Source organism: Eleginops maclovinus, chromosome 12 (genome assembly GCF_036324505.1).
Source record: "Eleginops maclovinus isolate JMC-PN-2008 ecotype Puerto Natales chromosome 12, JC_Emac_rtc_rv5, whole genome shotgun sequence".
Lineage (NCBI taxonomy): Eukaryota > Metazoa > Chordata > Actinopteri > Perciformes > Eleginopidae > Eleginops > Eleginops maclovinus.
The window spans coordinates 14,556,200-14,575,437 of NC_086360.1; the positions used below are offsets into that span (position 1 = coordinate 14,556,200).

The 19,238-nt window shown below is 39.8% G+C and overlaps 2 protein-coding genes across 3 annotated transcripts in view; one reads left to right on the forward strand and one right to left on the reverse strand.

The window, feature by feature from the left end:
* The window catches only part of fancc (FA complementation group C), a 28,829-nt gene extending 13,044 nt beyond the window's left edge, over positions 1 to 15,785 (forward strand). Inside the window, 12 exon segments of the mRNA XM_063896484.1 lie at positions 1,457 to 1,564; positions 1,668 to 1,732; positions 3,548 to 3,712; positions 3,877 to 4,033; positions 7,957 to 8,012; positions 8,179 to 8,278; positions 9,291 to 9,366; positions 11,339 to 11,441; positions 13,295 to 13,469; positions 14,582 to 14,794; positions 15,123 to 15,317; positions 15,319 to 15,785. Of these exon segments, the coding sequence (XP_063752554.1) occupies positions 1,457 to 1,564; positions 1,668 to 1,732; positions 3,548 to 3,712; positions 3,877 to 4,033; positions 7,957 to 8,012; positions 8,179 to 8,278; positions 9,291 to 9,366; positions 11,339 to 11,441; positions 13,295 to 13,469; positions 14,582 to 14,794; positions 15,123 to 15,317; positions 15,319 to 15,393 (1,488 nt within the window). The 3' untranslated portion in view covers positions 15,394 to 15,785.
* A 309-nt stretch (positions 15,786 to 16,094) lies between these two features.
* Positions 16,095 to 19,238, reverse strand: part of aopep (aminopeptidase O (putative)) — a 65,515-nt gene continuing 62,371 nt past the window's right edge. For both annotated transcript variants that reach the window (XM_063897981.1, XM_063897980.1), the window contains one exon: positions 16,095 to 17,070. The gene's annotated coding sequence lies outside the window, so the exon portion shown is untranslated. The remainder of the gene's footprint in view (positions 17,071 to 19,238) is intronic.

Sequence of the window (19,238 nt, forward strand, 5' to 3'; positions counted from 1 at the left end):
GGCAACCATCAAAACCAACCCAAATCTTTGCCTGGAGCATTTTTCCACACCCTCTGTTATAATTTTAGATTTACAGAGGGATCATTTCTATAAAGCCAGCTTGGTTGCTGCTAATCTGTGAAAGAAATATGTATTTTTTCTGAAGTATGGGCTTTCCATTCAGTGTGTCCACTTGCTGTTAATTCAATCCTCAGGTGACCACACCCTTTATTCCCGCTCTAAATGCAGCCATTCCCATCAATCTCTGCCCTTCCTTCTAACCAGCCTTCCTTCCCTCTGATATCCCCCCGCCCCACTGTGTCTCTCTTACCCAGTGTGGGATAAGTGTGATTGGTTTTGTATGTACTCAATGTGCAGAGTTTGAGGGCGCTCAGATGGTAGTGATTGGGGTTGTTTTGTGAGACTATGTGGAGGGTAAGCATCTTAGCGTGCTGTAGAGCCCGGCCAAAGAAACCACACAGCTCCACCAGCAGCGCTCCAGTGATCCTCTGCCTGGGATTGAGTTTTTTATGCTTCACTTTTGTTTTTTTTGCCCTCCTTTTTTATTCCCTTTTTACATATTGTGCATCTGTCAATGTGTCTCTCTTCATCCTGTGTTGGTATTCTTTCATCTGCAGTCAAAAGGAATTTGTACTTTTTTAGTCTACTCTTTGTGGTGAGGTTGTTCCTGTTTTCGGTTCATTTGAGTTGTAAAAACAGATGCCTGCTGAAGATGTGAGGCCTCGGCTGTTTCAGTTGGATCAAACTTTCTGACTTGTAACAGTAAATCAATTTATTGTGGTAGAATAAAGACAACTTTTTACATAATTCAGAGGGCTTAAGTCTCAATTCTGAGTGAATACCGATGATTGTTGCACAACACAATTAATTCAGTTTATTAATCATCACACAAGAGTGTACTGTGTGGAGTCTTTGTTATTTCTAAGAATGTTAAAATTGAATGTAAAAAAAGTCAGACTCTCAAACTTCCTTTATCTTTTAAATGATATTGGTAAGAAAAACAATCTCAAAGGTCTGAGAGCTGCTCACTCTTGATCACATGATGACTTACAGTATGAGTTTAGTGTTACCCCCTCTTTGTTGCTTCATTATGACTAGCTTTTTTCACAGACGAGAATCAGGAGAGTTTATTAGTCTAGTTTTATCAGTGTATGATGAGGCCCCTTCTGAAAAATGCTTGTAAAACACCAGGGCCCTCTGTAACAAAAATTGCTCATTTCTGAAGTTGCTCATATGCTGTCCATACATTCTCACTAACTGGGATGCCTTTTCTACTCTCATGTGGTTCAAATAATATGACACTGCCAGAGTCATCCTATATTACAGTAACTAATTAGCTTTGATGTCAAGGGTCTTGGGGTTTGTGCAGATTGTATTAAAGTCTTGTCTAATGTTATAGATAGACACATAAATGGCCAATAATCAGCTACACATTATGTTGCTCGACTTTCCGCAGAAGGTGCTGTGTCAGCTTGCTACAGAAGAAGACGATGCTGCAGCGCAGGCATTAATGAAGCGAATGGGTGTACCACCTAAAGAGTACCATCTGAAAGTTCTCATAAAGGTATTTGCCTTTATTTTTATTTGCCTATTTGTGCCTTTGTTGATACTCTATGTACTTAATTAGGTCGACATAAAAGAAAGCTGTATTCTTTCCTGCATTTCAGATGGTGGCAATGCTGCAGGAAAACATTGGGAAGAGCTGCAGTTCCTTGTTCGACATTAATCACAGGTACAACACGAAAGTGACCAAGGCTGCAACACTTATTTTCCTAATTGATTAATCTGCTGAATCATTTCTTGAATCATTTGTTGGTCTCTACAAATCAAGAAATAATGGGTAAAAAATGATCATCATCTTTTCAAGAGCCCATTTTAAAGTATTCATATACAGTGGGGCAAAAAAGTATTTAGTCAGCCACCAATTGTGCAAGTTCTCTCATTTAAAAAGATGAGAGAGGCCTGTTATTTTTATCATAGGTAAACCTCAACTATGAGAGACAAAATGAGAAAAACAAATCCAGAAAATCACATTGTAGGATTTTTAAAGAATTTATTTCAAATGATTGTGGAAAATAAGTATTTGGTCAATAACAAAAGTTCATCTCAATACTTTGTTATATACCCTTTGTTGGCAATGACAGAGGTCAAACGTTTTCTGTAAGTCTTCACAAGGTTTTCACACACTGTTGCTGGTATTTTGGCCCATTCCTCCATGCAGATCTCCTCTAAAGCAGTGATGTTTTGGGGCTGTCGCTGGGCAACACAGACTTTCAACTCCCTCCAAAGATTTTCTATGGGGTTGAGATCTGGAGACTAGCTAGGCCACTCCAGGACCTTGAAATGCTTCTTACGAAGCCACTCCTTCGTTGGCCTGGCGGTGTGTTTGGGATCATTGTCATGCTGAAAGACCCAGCCACGCTTCATCTTCAGTGCCCTTGCTGATGGAAGGAGGTTTTCACTCAAAATCTCACGATACATGGCCCCATTCATTCTTTCCTTTACACGGATCAGTCGTCCTGGTCCCTTTGCAGAAAAACAGCCCCAAAGCATGATGTTTCCACCCCCATGCTTCACAGTAGGTATGGTGTTCTTTGGATGCAACTCTGCATTCTTTCTCCTCCAAACACGACGAGTTGAGTTTTTACCAAAAAGTTCTATTTTGGTTTCATCTGACCATATGACATTCTCCCAATCCTCTTCTGGATCATCCAAATGCCCTCTAGCAAACTTCAGACGGGCTTGGACATGTACTGGCTTAAGCAGGGGGACACATCTGGAACTGCAGGATTTAAGTCCCTGGCGGCGTAGTGTGTTACTGATGGTAGCCTGTGTTACTTTGGTCCCAGCTCTCTGCAGGTCATTCACTAGGTCCCCCCGTGTGGTTCTGGGATTTTTGCTCTCCGTTCTTGTGATCATTTTGACCCCACGGAGTGAGATCTTGCGTGGAGCCCCAGATGGAGGGAGATTAGCAGTGGTCTTGTATGTCTTCCATTTTCTAATAATTGCTCCCACAGTTGATTTCTTCACACCAAGCTGCTTACCTATTGCAGATTCAGTTTTCCCAGCCTGGTGCAGGTCTACAATTTTGTCTCTGGTCTCCTTTGACAGCTCTTTGGTCTTGGCCATAGTGGAGTTTGGAGTATGACTGTTTGAGGTTGTGGACAGGTGTCTTTTATACTGATAACGAGTTCAAAAAGGTGCCATTAATACAGGTAACGAGTGGAGGACAGAGGAGCCTCTTAAAGAAGAAGTTACAGGTCTGTGAGAGCCAGAAATCTTGCTTGTTTGTAGGTGACCAAATACTTATTTTACCGAGGAATTTACCAATTAATTCATTAAAAATCCTACAATGTGATTTCCTGGATTTTTTTTTCTCATTTTGTCTCTCATAGTTGAGGTATACCTATGATAAAAATGACAGGCCTCTCTCATCTTTTTAAATGGGAGAACTTGCACAATTGGTGGCTGACTAAATACTTTTTTGCCCCACTGTATCTGGTTTTGCAGTCTTACAGACTAAATCAGATTTTGTCTCTCGGTGCAGGTGTTCCTGTGACAACATTCTGGCAGCGTCGGAGGCTTGTGTCCCTCTGGTCACTTTCCCAGAGGCTGCTCCTCTCATCAGTGCACTGTTGCAGCAGCCAGCGACTTGTGTCAGGGCAGCACTTAGTCAAGACTTCCTGGACGCTCTGAGCTCTGCCTACTCCAGGTAGGGGAACGTACCGGTGCTGAGTTCCTGCTGTAAAATATGTTTTCAATAAGGTTTACTATTGATTTGTATATACATAAATATATGTGCATGTTTACTGTATGAGATGAAACCTTTTGGGAATATTTCAAATGTTATTAATATTGGTGCTATTTTTTTTCCAGCAAATGCTTGTTATTGGAGGAGCAGGAAGTAGTCTCTCTGTGGTATCATAGCCTTTCCAGTCTAGAGGAAGCAGTGCTCAGTCTGCTGGAGTGTGTTTTCACCAACACAGGGTCAACACCACAGGAGCTAAAGTGGCAACTGGCACACTCATTACTGGTGGGTACTTTCTTTGGAGGACTCTTGTGATAATGATCAGTTTTGGCAAAAATATTTGTTCATGTTTAAATGATGATTTTCATTTCGTTTTCTTATCAATAAATCTGCTGATTTTCTCATTTATAGTATAAAATGGCCAAATATTGTCAAATAATGCCGAGCATTTCGCAGAGCATGGGGTGGCATCTTTAAGTGGCATGTTTTGTCCAACCAACCATCCAAAATCAAAAGATATATAGTTTTCTATAAGATTAAACAAGCATGAATCTTCCGTTTCCAAAAACTGGATCACTGATTGTTAGGAATTTTGCTTGGGGGGGCCAAAAGATACTGATGAATAAATGTTATTAATAGAGTCCGACTCACTTTCTGTAGATTGACAAATCAATTAAACGACTGATTGTTTAAGCTGTAGTTTAGTTTATGGGGGAAATGTCAGATTGTTTTTTTCAAATCTTGTTTCTACAAGTGATTTGAATAACTTTCACAGCATCCTTGTGGGAAAGAGTTGTTTTTTGAGAGCCAATCTAAAAGACCAAAGTATACTGTACTCTTTGTGGAGCTGAAGTTGTTATTTGATCATGAGAAGGCATCTTAAGTATATTGAACATATTTCACATCAACTTGTAATACTGCTGTTAAGTAACCGATGATGTTCTAGTTTGATCTTCACAGTTAGAGTTGGAGATTAATTTGTAGATTATTATGTCATTGTGCTGTGGCGGTTTCTGCTGCATGAATTAGCTGCATTGTTCATAAATTGGTGACACATTGCTGTTGTTAAATGGGTTTGTTATTTACATAGTTTGACTCATCTGCCTTGAATTACAGTCTCACATCAGAAATCACTCCACACTCCATTTGTTTTTAGCTCCATATTGAACTGCTCTGTAAACTGTGAAACGAAACAGCTTGAATATAAGACCTGCTCATTTATTTTGAGGTATGGCATTTGTAATGTTTTTGTATGCATAGTTCCTGGAAGTGTTCCATTGTTTTTTTAGGTGGATCTTTATTGACTGTTTTTGCCTGGCTAACTCACGGCATTTGGCTAAGCTCTGCATGCATCTCACATCATTTGGCTAGCTCTAAATGGCATATCACATCATTTGGCCCTGTGCTATGCAGCTTTACTGTGCAGGGTAAGTACTGAACTCTCTGTCACTCGAGTCCTTGGTCTCCTCACTTTATATAACTTAAAACCATGCCTTGTTCAAAAGTAACAACTCATTTCTCATTTATAGGTTGTTATGGTGTTGTTCAAAATGATGTCCTAATTACTATAATGCAATCAGAAAACACCAGCAGGGTTTTGAGCTTTTACTTGGCCACCAGTGGCTGCTTTTTATCCCATTATAACTTGGAGCATGTTAGACATATTATGCAGCCAGTCTGAGAAGCAAGGATAACAATGAGATTATTAAATGTGTCACTAAAACTACACAATTCCAGAAACCTCAGACAAAACACTTCAGGTGCAACAATGTCTTTCAGAATCTAGACCATGGTCCATGGTATAGAGTAATTATTCACCTGGATGTGAAAATGGATTGGAGGGGAGGGGAGGAGGGTAACCTATTTAGACATGTTTCCTACAAATTGTGAATGCCCAACATCTATGCCAAGCAATACAATACCTTGTGTGTACAGTTATGAATGGAATCGTATTTACCTAGGTTACGTATTGCCTTGCCTTTTGGGAGTTTTAAACATCAACAAAACAAGAACCTACCTGTCTATTGCCTCATGTTAACTTGGTTTGTCAGTTGTGTCACCCCTGTGTTCCCAGAGTGATGGTCCACTTAAGCTGTGTATATAACAGGCTAGCATGCACATTTTTGCAGTTTAAGGACTATCCAATCTATCCCAAAAAATTAGAATAGATTGGAACACATTGGTGTATATGTATATGAACTACTTACACCAAATGTACAGGAATAAGCCTGCATGTCAATTGAAGAGTCACTATAGGAGGAAGAGATGTTCTGTATGTAATTGAACTGTGTGTGTGTGTGCATGTGTGTTAAGAGAAACAAAGAAAGACATGTTGGCTGTTTACTCATCTGTCCCGCGATGGAACTATTTGTTGACCCTCTCATCCATCTCTGATCCACCTCTGTTTCTATCACCGTGCTAGTTCACACACACACACATGTGTGCATGCAAACCCTGACATACATATAAACACCATACACTCGCATGCCTCCAGCCGCCATGCTCTGTTTATGATATTGCATCTGGTATAGCGTGTCTGTCGTTAAGACGGTGGGAGGCATACGTTTAGGTTTCACTTAGCCTTCAGGTTGTTTGGATGTCAGATGTGTGTTTCATAGGCCCGTCTTTCTCTGTTGGTGTACATGTGTGCAAGAGCCAAAACAAAAAGTGAGAGGCGTGTGAGCTGACTGCCTTGTGTCTCCTCTCGCCTCCCTTTCACTCACTTGTTTAAACAGCAATCAAAATGGGAAACATGAAATTAAGCTCACATTCCTTATTTTGGCTTGTCCCACCGCTCTGTGATCTAATGAGAGACACAGACCCAATAACAATAAACACTCACTTCCTGGGCCTTACTGCCAAAAAAAAGGATGTTTGTGGTGTGCTGTAATTGACCCCCCCCCTAAAAATATTAGTGGGAAGTTATGGAGGAGGATGCTCGAAAAAACCCATCTGTTTTCAGAAGGGGGAACTATGGCACACACGCATGCATGCTGGCATGAAAGCCACATACGCAGGATCACACTGACACACATAAAACGCATGCCAACGTATTGCGGATTCCAAGCTAAACAGTAACATGCAGGGCACGCTTTGTTTGATTGGTGCTGTGCTAAGACAAAAAAGAAACAGACATGGCACAATTGAGGATGAAAGCACTTGATTAGACTGTTGGAATATTGTAATGACGCCATATAAACACTGGATGGGGCTCTTCGTACTGATTGACCTCACTTGGTCTCTATTTGGACTGTTACCCTGGCCCTTTCAATTACATTTGGAGGTACATGTGCCTTGACAGGGGGGGACCCTTAAACGCGTCTTTACAGAAACAGCTTTTAGGTACATTTCTGGCCTTTATGTACTGAAAGCTTTGTAATGACGCTTTACTCCATTAACTGATGACAGAGATGGCAGGCTTAGAATTAGCTGTGAGTAAGTCAAACGAATAGGGAAAATGATTCTGGTGCTCTTTCATCTCTTTCGTACTGTATTGCACTGCATAATTAAAGGCTGTAAGCTAGACAAACACATGCTCCTCTTAATGTGAAGAATATATCCCTATAGGGGTATTTAGGGAGAAAGTGAGAATAATTGGGGACTACAACATATATAAACATGTAAAGAGAGGCTGACGTGAAGAGTACAGCTGTTAGATGTTTGCACTGGGGCGTTTTAGAATGTGTTAAATCTAAAACACATGAGGAGTGTGCATCAGGTGTGTGTGTGTGTGTGTGTGTGTGTGTGTGTGTGTGTGTGTGTGTGTGTGTGTGTGTGTGTGTGTGTGTGTGTGTGTGTGTGTGTGTGTGTGTGTGTGTGTGTGTGTGTGTGTGTGTGTGTGTGTGTGTGTGTGTGTGTGTGTGTGTGTGTGTGTGTGTGTGTGTGTGTGTGTGTGTGTGTGTGAAGGAAGAGCTGACAAAGTGGTAAACTGAGTGGTTAATGAGGAGAAAGGGAGAGCGAGGGGGCAACAGTGGCTCATTGGAGATGCATAGATGATGCAACAGTGACACCCAGTGGTCATACATTCATTTTTGAATTTGATTATATTAATAGAATGGATTACAGGAATATATTATCGTGGGGTTATCATACACTGCTTTCTATACTTTGCTATTGTCAGCATATCATTTTAATATTTTTGAAGCAACACAAACAAAATTAAAGCAGATTGTACAACATTTTTTAATTGTGTTTTCTTTGTGTTTCAGCCTAAAGCCTGTGCTCAACACTGCTCCATATTTCTGGTTGTGAATGACATCTTCAGGTAAGAGTTGCTGTGTCATTTTGATGACACAGGTATGTGTTGATGTGAGTTTAAGTTTGAAAGGCTTTTAGTATCATGTTCTGGCCTGCTGAAGTGTGTATTTCTGAACGTTTTTTGAGGTGCTGCAGTGGCGTTCACAATAATGGCTTGTGTTTCCTTCCTACAGATCTTTACTTAAGCAAGCTGAAGAGAACGAGTCCGTCAAGTATCTCATCCAAACCTTTTCCAGCAGTTTCTTCAGGGAATGGGGTCTGCTGCAGCATAAAGTAATCCTCAAGTTCTCAACAAAAGATATGAAAGTCAGACTTAAATATTTATTTGAACCATTTATCTCATTTATATCAATTGGTTTTCATATTGAAATCCAAAAGCATGAAGCCAACTGTGGTTACAAAACTGTTTCAATACAAATTCTGAATTTAATACTATTGCTGCTAAATTTCATGATCAAGGAATTACAACAATTTCCTCTCTGTAACTTCATATATGACTCCATCTACTGTAGCAAACTGTACACTTTACAAAAGATGTCTATTTATTCTTATTTACTATCTTTGCTGGGACTAAAAGTATACGGCAATGCTATAAACAGTTACCTCCCCTTGCAGAAAAAATAAATCTTCCACATCATTATCATTTCATCTCCAGCCGGGAGCTCGCTACTCACACTGCACAAACACCACAGTTCACACCTCTGCCTTGTTGACAACAACTACAAATCGCTCATAGATCATTCATTTAAGGGTATTCACCTTTTACAGATAAAACACCTGTGACACGTGGAAACCACTGGGAGTTGTAGCACTGATGTGTTACTATGTGCTTTACAATTTTTGCATCAACTCTCATGTGCCACGTGAGTCATCTCTCACATGAGTCTGTTGTTGTACAGGGAACCTCCATCTACACATCCGGCTCTGACATGTCAGTCATTACTGTCAAAAAGACAGAAAACATACAGTATGTGTTACAACGCAGGTGTGATGTATGAAAAATAATTAACAGTTCTGTAGATTTCCTTTTCACCTCTATAAGCCAGTAGATGGCAGTGCTACAGTGTATATGCAGTGGACTTGAAGTTAATGGCTGAAGTCACACTGCACTAAACGCTACCTATTACACGCTACATTACACATTAACACCTACTGTATCACTGTTACACAGACTACCATTCAAAATGTCATTTTTCAGGCTTTCAGAGCACTGGTGTATGAGTTCAAGGTAAAAGTGATTTATATTTATGAAGCTCGGGAAAATGTGTGCTTTGTGTTTGTTCAGACGAGTGGATCTTTGAAGGCCTTGTTCCCACAGTCACCTCAGAGTCTGCTGATTCCTCTTTGGACCTGGCCATCAGGTCAGTGTGTGCATACACACTCATCCACGTAGTCATGTGTGTGTGCCTGTGTGTGTAGGTATCTAGATATTTAACTCTCACACAATGCACAAACCCCGTATTGATAGATGAAAGTCTATCAGGTATTCTTTAACTTTGTGTCAACAGAGTCTTCCTGCTTCAGAGTGAATGGGCTCTTGTGTGTCTTGTTCTTGTGAATCAATTAAAGTTAGATTACCACTGTGTTTAGTGTTTTATGTCAAATATAAAAGGACATAATGTGGTAACAGTTATTATACTCAGTGTTGGTAATCATATAAAATATATGCTTAAGTTTATTGAGTTTCCTGTTTTGTGCAAGCTACATTTGTTTTGTATAACTAAGATCATTAATAGTGTAACACAAACACACTAATGCACCGTATTCTTCTTCTCATTACGATGAAAATATATTATGTATACTGAAAATGTATCACCAGTGTTTATCTATGGAAATATTTACTGTTAATGGACGCTTAGTAGGTGAGTGTAGGTTCACAGAGGAGCTGCGCTTATCAGTGTGCGCCCAGACTGGCCTGTAGGCAGGAATGATTTACATGAATGGAGCCATTTAGGGACACACTGGAGCCCTGCCAGAAATCAGAGTTAATTATTACCCTGTGTGTGTGTGTGTGTGTGTGTGTGTGTGTGTGTGTGTGTGTGTGTGTGTGTGTGTGTGTGTGTGTGTGTGTGTGTGTGTGTGTGTGTGTGTGTGTGTGTGTGTGTGTGTGTGTGTGTGTGTGTTTTACTAGAAACTTAACCTAAACGAAACTGTGAAAAGTAAACATTTTGAGTTTTATCATAACGTGTGCTTCCTCTGTAAAGAGTTATAGATTAAGACATTGTTAAAGCATTTGGTAAAGGGTGCATGTCAATCACACTGCAGGGCTTTGGTACAACATTGGGTTTGTGGTAGGGGAGTTCTTTTCCACAGAACAATGTGGCATGTGACAAAAAAAACTCTGACCCTTTTAAAGCACTAAAACATAATAGCTGGAAAACAGGAACTTCAAGTAGTTCAATTCAGTTCTACTTGGAAAATACTTTGGCCTGATGTTTGGGAAGTTGTAACTTGTGGTACCTTCTGGACGGCTACACTTTGTAAATGTGTCTTGAATTTAGAAGCATTCTGCATTGTAACATAAGCATAGTTAAATATTATGGGAAATTTGCTTATTGGCTTTCTTGCTGAGAGTTATATTGGAAAAAAGAGGCCCTACTTATGTCTGTTCAACAAATAAGATGCTACTGCCAGCAGCTGCTTAGCTTAGCTCGGCACTAAGCCTGGGAACAAGAGAAAACATTTAGTTTGGTTTGGTCAAAAGTCAAGTAAATCTGCCACTATCACATAGCTCACTTATTTTCAATACAAACGAAACCCCAGTGTAAAATAAAGCTGAAACAAATCTTTTCTAATGACTGAAACATAACTGAATATTTGCTGGTTTTCTTAGTTTTCTATAATTGTAAAGAAAATACAGTATGGATTTTTCGCTATTAAGTGGACAAAAAAAGATATATAACTGGGCTCTCTGTCTTAAAGATAATTGGGAAATTCATCAATAGTGGAAATAATAAGAGTAAGATTAGCAGCTATTGTGGTTTGGAGTCTTGTCCCCAACTTGAAGTTGTCAGGCAACAACTAAGAAGTGTTGTGTGCATGGGAAAGAAATAGTCCCTTACATTACAGAACATTAAACCAAAACCTGTTACTTTTACTCAAAGATTAAACAAACTCGACACACTAGCTTTATATTTGCTACGCGAATATGAGATTGGCATCTTTTTACATAACCCTTTGAAAGGAAGCAAGTAAATGTATTTTCCATAATGTTGAACTATTTCTTTCACAATGACTAGATAGCTGACTGAATTTTGTGCAAATTAGACGATTGTCTAGGTTCTTCTTTGTGTAACACTTATATCTTTTGTATACCTGAATCGGTTCTTACAGAGATGCCTCAGGAGGCTTGGCGACATCACCTGAACTGGCTCAGCTGCTCATTACAGAGACTGACTGAGGATGAAGAGGAGGGCGATTCAGACGGAAGCACCAGGTTAGAGTGAGAAAGATTCACAGAGAGAATGTGTTCATGTGTGTCTGCCCTCACCACTCTACTGAATGCCTGTGTTGGGTTCTTATTTCTACTAGCTTCTGTTGAGGGGAAGTTTAGTCAGATATTTTCCCGTTGCCCCACAGCAGAGAGGTCCTTCCAGGTGCAGTGTGTGGCTTCTCAAACCGCGTATGAAAGGCTATATGCTTGGGAATGAGAGAGCTGTTGCGAAATCAGGTGGTACAAAATCCCAATTAAAGCGGGAAAAGGAATGCCGAAGAAGAACCAGAGGAGGAAAACATGCCCTATTATTATGAAATATAGAAAACAAGAGAGAGTGACTAGCCTTGGTTGTATGGATTTAGAGAAAAAGAGGACAGAGGATACTAAAAAAAACAGAAAGCAGTTGATATCAAAGAGACAGAGAGAGCTGGCTTGATACCCTTCAGCTGCGGTTTTTAACTGGGCCCGTTATTCCCACCACTGCTCTTTCTGTAGCTCCAAGCTAAACTCCCAAAACATTGTTCTGAGCCAGCTTTGGAGAAATAGCATGTTGTGTTGCTCACAGTGAAGATGCAGCTGCCAGGGCTCTGCAGAGGAGGGCTGCTACCCGTATGCAGGAGCTGTGGGGAACGAGGGGGATGAGGAAGAGAGGCATAACTACGGTATTATGGAAATTTGAGAAAGAGAGATTCTTATCACCCTTCTACCTTGAAGTTACAGTTGTTGTTGCAGCTGTTCAAATCTGCTATGGCTCCACTAAAGGCATAAAGAAAGAGAGACCCAGGGTATATATAAGTAGTAAAACACTTTTACACAACCAAAGGCGTATTAGGCTGACAACCTCAAACTAGTCTCATTCTCACTTTTGCGTTGGCTCACTTGGTTCTGACGGGACTACTAGAGAAGAGTGTGAAGTATTATAAATGAGAAGTAATAATGAGATTCAGTATCGAATTTTGAATCAGATTCGTATAAAAGCGTTGTGTCTCTTTGATCATCCATTGTCCCTGTCTGTGGGAAAATTAATATTACTGACAGCCACTCTAGTTGTGGCTCATTAGAAAAGCTCTTATCATGTAAATGACCCCACTCTGTTATTACAGGGTGGGAAGGGGTTCAACAGCAAATTATTTCATTAAAACTTTGCTGAACAACTTTACTTGGTTTCATTGGTAATTTGTTAACATGTATTAGAATCCCCCCCCCCTCCTTTTTTTCAAGTTGTTTTTCTATTTTTTTAATAAAAAATGTGTGTGTAAACGATTGGTGTGACAAATATAGGTGTTAAAACAGGGCAGGAATCTGAGTTGGAGGAAGTTGTACATATTCTCACAAATACCTTAGCTTGGGAAAACCAGGAAGTGCCAGTCTATTTATGAAATACATTGGACCACCCAAAACACATTAGTTAATAGAGGTTAAAACCTATTTTTAGCACTGCAAGCCTAATTACTCAGGAAGTTCGTTTATAACCCACCATTGCAAACTGAAATAGAAAAGAAAATAACAGATTTGACTACACTTAGTTTTTTTTCCAAAATTGCTTCAATGCTAGTAGGGCAAATATATATTTATTATTCTCAAGTTAATGGCAGATTTTTACTATTACTTACTTATTTACTATTATTCAGTTATTTTTTTCATAGTATAATATTCATGCAGCACAGAAGAAGAGAAGGGTCTACTTGCAGTATCACAGATACACATTCTACAAACAACCCCAAGATCTTTTTCTCTCACAGTAACTGCCGTGTGCTCAGACAGTCCCGCATACAGAAAAGTCCTTCAGCTCCCATGATGCCCAGTGTCAGGATAAAGGGAGCTCTCTATGTGTGTGTTGTGCTGTTCTCTAGGGGGCACCTCAGGGTGTTTGAGGCCTGGTACCTGCTGATCCAGTGTGCCCACTGGGTGCAGGTGGCTGTCCAGCTGCTGGCAACATTGCAGCCTGAGGACTGCGGCCCCCTCCTGTGGCTGCTCACCTTCTACCACCACCCCACCAAAAGAGGGCACCACAGAACATCACAGCTGGTAATATTTTAAAACGATATAAATAAAAGATAATATTCCTTTTTTTTTTGTTGTATCTAATTGGTCAATTTTTCCAGACACTCATGGTCCCCAGAGGATTCATCCCGAGTTCTCCTGTAGTATCATTAATATTTCAACATTTTAACTTTAATTTATGGTACAAACCTAATATCATTCCCATCGCCTCAGCCGTATTTTGAGTTTAGTGCTAATTACAGTAGTAACGTTAAAACTGTTTAACAAAAACATGTTAGCATTGCCACTGTAAGCGAGTAAGCATGCTGACATTGAGCTTCAAACACTACTGTTCCCAGTCTCATAAAGAAGGTATAGTGGTCTTTAAACCTTTGTATGTATAACCTGAGCTTGGAAGTCACTGAAAATCTTTTGAGTGAAGTTTAGCATGAACAAAAGTCATCATTTTTGTTTTGAGTTAGCATCTGTGTGCACTAAAGTAAAATACTTATTTGGTAATCAAGTTTGAAATTAATTGTGACCCAAAGAATCAAAACCAAATCAAATCGTATAGTACCGGAAAATCCTTTCCCTGATACTGATGTGCTGAGCGTTGTTTGTCAGACTAGAGAAGGAAGTAGTGTGAATATATCCAGATAGTCAATCTATAGCATGTGTGATATCATTACTCAACAACATAACACGTTGAATGGTCTGCTGTCTGGCCTATTGTGTTGTAGTTGAAAGCCATGGAACAAGTATAGAGAAAGAAGAATAACACATTAAATGGTAAATTATTGATGATCTGAGAGGGGGAGAAGGAGACAGTAAGAGAGAAACGGATGAGGGAGGGGAGCCGGGTGAAAAGGGCGATGGAGTATTGATTCCTCAGTGAGTGTCTGGCCAGCTGGCCTGAGATTCATCCTTCTGTCTCCTGTTTGTCTGCTCTCATAACCTGGGAGACTCGCTGTCGTCGCCGCCGTCTCCCCCATTACGATCGTTCCATCAACAATGAATTTGTTTCTCATTTGTGATTAACTAATGTATTGATTTCTGTTTTGTAGGAAAGATACTTAAAGCAATTCTCCTTGATTCCAGCCTGGACTGTGGATAAACATATCCGCTGTGAATAACTTCATCCTGTTCTGTGTTTCCAGGTTCATGCCAAAGAAGCATGGGACCACCTCCGCTCACTGTTCTCGTTCTTAGCTCATCCTTTTCCTGTTGACCGCGTGCAATCATTGATCACTTTGCTGTCCCTGAAACCTCAGCAAACATCACCGTCGCCCTTTTTGATCCTCAAACTCTTACTCAACTTTTGTGTTTTCTCCCAACAATCGCTGAATGGGTCGTCAGAGATTTTACAAACGGTGAGGAAAGGATGGTTTTTTCGTCCACCCAAAATCTGTTTTCAGTCATTATCTCATCATGTTCCACACATCCGAGGGTTAGTCATGCATATATATGCACTCAGTGTACATGTTGTTATATATTTTTATACTTGCGAATGGATGTTCATTTCTGACCTTATAAAAGCAAAGAAAATCCTACCTCGAGGTTCACTTTATAGCCTTTCTTGAGCTTTTCCCCAGTGTCACACAATCCCCTTTTATTTTAAAGTAATGCTCTTTCAAGTTACCATTTTCTGGTAAAGCTTTACTATAACCAGCATATTTTTTTGTCTTTATGCGTGTCCAGGTGGTGAACCGTTCTGGTCTGGTTAATGAAGCGGTGCGTGTTCTCAGCTCACTGGAGCTCAGACTCATCGAAGATAGCTGCTTATCAAGCGACACAAACAGAGTTCATCTCAGGATCAAGGCATTTCAAAACACACTAACACATATGTGTGCAACTTTGAATCCTGCCACGAACCAAACTCACCCACAAACATTAATCACAGAACCACGCAGCAGTGAGTTCATCCTCGATGCAGGGTTTTCTCAAGGCACCTTTGCAGAATGACAAATAGCCAGGATCTTGTGTAGATATGCTGCGGTGCAGTGACAGGAGTGTGTCAAAACAGCACAGCGGGGACAGATTATGTGGAGAAGCTACAATTATATGCGCAGACCACACACAAAAATACAAACACATAACACAACTACATGGACACTTAAGCAGTGACAGATCACACTATAAAGAAGCAGCAGCTCGTACAGTGTCTTGAAGTCCTCCCACTCGTATAGCTTACAATTAAAATCCTTAACATTACACATGCTGACTGACAGACTGTAGTCTCGGAGAAAAGGAAAAATGTTGCCAGGTACACAATCTTTGTATAAATGCTTTGTGTTCAAATGTTTGTATTGATAAGTTATTCCAACTGTTCTGTAAATATGATAATAAATGTAATGTCACTTCTTTCTCTTTATGGTTTCCTATTGCTTCATTATACAAAATAAATCGAGAATGGCTCTTTTTTCATCTTTTCATTTGATCCATAGTTTCAAGTGCAGGCATTTAAATGTACCCTTTGCATTTACCCTACATATGCTACAACTGAACATTCTTTATAACTACTCCTGAAGCTATGTGCGTACGTGTGTGTGACGATTCAAAAGCAAAATTCCCAAAATGATATCCCCTTGTTTGAATAAAATAGAAGGATGTTCTTATTGAGGTCGGACCTCTTGGAGAAGTTGTAGTTAAGCATCACACATTAGTTCACAGTTTGTGCAGTGACTTTTTTAATACAGAAATGAAACATATTATCACCTGGTTTTTTAAATGACTTGGATTTCACTCAACCTTTATTTATGACAGGATCAAAGGACCAATGCTTTATGCAGAAATACGTTATACATAATCATGTGTTTATGAATTCTGAAAAATGTATCTGGCTCTAATAATTCAACCTAGCATATACAATCTGTTGAGTAGGCAGGCTGTACAACTCCAGGTTTTCCTCCGTCAATGAATGCTTTAGAAAAGTGTTTATTTTATGAAAATGTTTTTCACTTCAATGTACCAAAGTTGATCATTTTTTAACACAGCTGTTAAAAAACTTCATTTACACATGTTTTCCAATGTCATTACACAAGTAATTTGTTATGTATAAAAATACGACTCACCTGAAAGTATTTTTTGTCTAAACTCTTAAGAACCAGACCATGGTTTCAGACTAAACACACACACACACACACACACACACACACACACACACACACACACACACACACACACACACACACACACACACACACATACACACACACACACACACACACACACACACACACACACACACAGTGAGACTCATTTAAACACAGCAGCTCAGGATCTTTAAACAACGATGGCTGTGCAGTGTTTTTATCCAGGAAATATCCCTCTATCATTTTAAACATGATGTCATTTTGCTCTCATACCACAGCAATAATGTCGTAAAACAACATAGCATCTTTATAGAAAGAGTTTGTATTGTTACTTTGTTCACAGAACGTTATTTCTTTGGACTTGAATGGACAGAGCTGCTGTGCTCTGAACACTGCCAGTTGGCCTTGGTTGTAGAGTGAGCCTTCTGGTGTCCACACTGTCGAGTGATTCTGCAGCGTCTCGTCTCTTACAGAGGAAAAGGAGGTGAGTGCTGGACCCTCGTACCCGGATGGGAGTGTGCCAAGCTCCTATCATCTCTGTCTGCAGATGAAATCTGGATGAGAGAGACATTAGAGCATTACAGAACATCTGGGAGATTTTTATATCCTGTGGCATAACTTTTGGTATCTCTGCTAAAAATACTGTGTGCGTTCTGGTCTTGTCGAATAATCCAGATTAGATGAAAAGAAATGACAAATCGGCAAATTACTTCGACTTGATCATCACATGTATTTACAATACATTGTCTGCCGATTAACTTATCATGAATGGACGAATTGTTTCAGCAATACTGTATATTCAGTACAGCATGGTGAAGGTTAATACCAGAACCAAATGATTCATCACCTGGCTCTACAAAGACGGTCCAAACCTGTTAGATGTGTTTATGAAACTCTTAACTTGAATGCATGGCATTTGATACAGTTTGTCTTTATACCGATAAATACATCAAAAACCAATCCAATGAAAACTGTGGTACCAACATGGATAATTGGTATTGGGAAACAAAATCCTCAATCCTTAATTTGTCCAATAAAATAGTTGAGACTCGTGCTTTTGTTGGCGTCCTGGTGGGTGGTTAGAGGACTGGACTCCTGTTCCTGCTGAACTGAGCCAGTGGTTCTGTAGGACTGATTATCAGTTCAGTAGGCACAGGAGGCCAAGCCCAAATCTCTCTTTCTCACGAGGCACTGGTTAGCATCGAACACATGGTTTTTCCTTTTTTTTGGTTTGTAATGACTCAAAAAGCAATGCCAACTCTGACTGCGTGTCAAGCAGCATTCCACTTGGCCAAACCCACAAGAAACTGCACTACTGTAGGTTCATTTAATCCGATGAGATTTTGGGATTTTACCAGCTGGTGAAGAACTTGATCGATATATTTAAAACTTCAGCAACACCACACTGCTACACTCAAAATTGAAAAAGTTGCCAACCATAATCTAATACAACAACGCTATCAAATATTCCTGAGGTTAAAGAAACTGTTAAGTGAAGTGAGCATGAAGAAAAGAAGACGTGGGCCGAATACCTTTCTATTCAGTGTCTTTATACTATGTTGCTTTGTCCTCTGATGTGCCGAACACCATTTCCCTCCCATTAGAGAGTAATAAATCACCTTTTAGATATGGGCTCTGATGGCAATTCCTCTCTTTTACAGGCCTTTGATGGTCATTACTCTTTTAACAGGCCCTAAATTTAGATCTAAAAATGGAATGCTCCACATGGCCCTCATTTCTAATTCACACATCTGTCCTCGCATAGTCGCCATTTTGTCGTTTTGAATATAGAGTGCTATAATACTTCCTCACGCCTCATATACTGATCGCCCGAAAAAGACTAAACAGTCCTAAAATACATTTCTATCCATCTGCCACTGTTTTGATTAGGGAGCAATCGGTCCAAAAACGTATAGCTTTGCTTTCAAATTAGCACTAATAACAGTGGGGTACACACACATCAGTGAGTTACAGCAGGTCAGTACATTTTACTTAAAGGTCTCATCCATACATGATTTATTCTTTGTATGTAGTGCAGCTTGAGTTATTGACAGCTTGGATGAATAATGCAGCAAAAATGTGTTTTTTTAGAGAAACTTTTGTTTGTTAGGAAGATGCAAATTGAGGTTGTTGTTGTTGTTGTTGTATAACAGTTCTGAAAAAAATCTATTTCTAAGGACAAGTGAGACAGACTGAGATTTATTGATCATTGTTTTTGGCAGCCTGTGAAATGCTAAATAAAGACACGCATGATAAACCTGCTCATGTTGCTGGGAAAGTTTGTCCTTGTTTTGTTAAATGGTTTTTCATGTTTAAAGCTCATCTCGACTAATTTGAGAACCCTTATTTTAGAACAGTGTTATTTTAGACTAACAGTGTGGTGTGAACCAAGTGAACATTTCTGCTTCCTTCTTTGTCAGTGGGTGCCTTACAGGATCGCAGCCTTTTGTTTCTCTGAGACAAAACAATAAAGCTTATATCGCTCAGTAAAACACACATAATTGTCCAAATAAAGTGAAACTGAAATCCCTGAATGAAGGAAAGCTCGGAAACCGTTGCAAGATTTTCCTCCTTTGATGCATCAGTCTTGTCTCCCTCTACACTTTGTGAAAAAGTGTTCAGTGGGAATCTGTCTGCTTTATGGATCTCTGTATCTTCGCTTCCTCGGGCCGAGATTAGATCAAATCAATACATATCAGCTGGAGAGGCACGGAGGGCACTT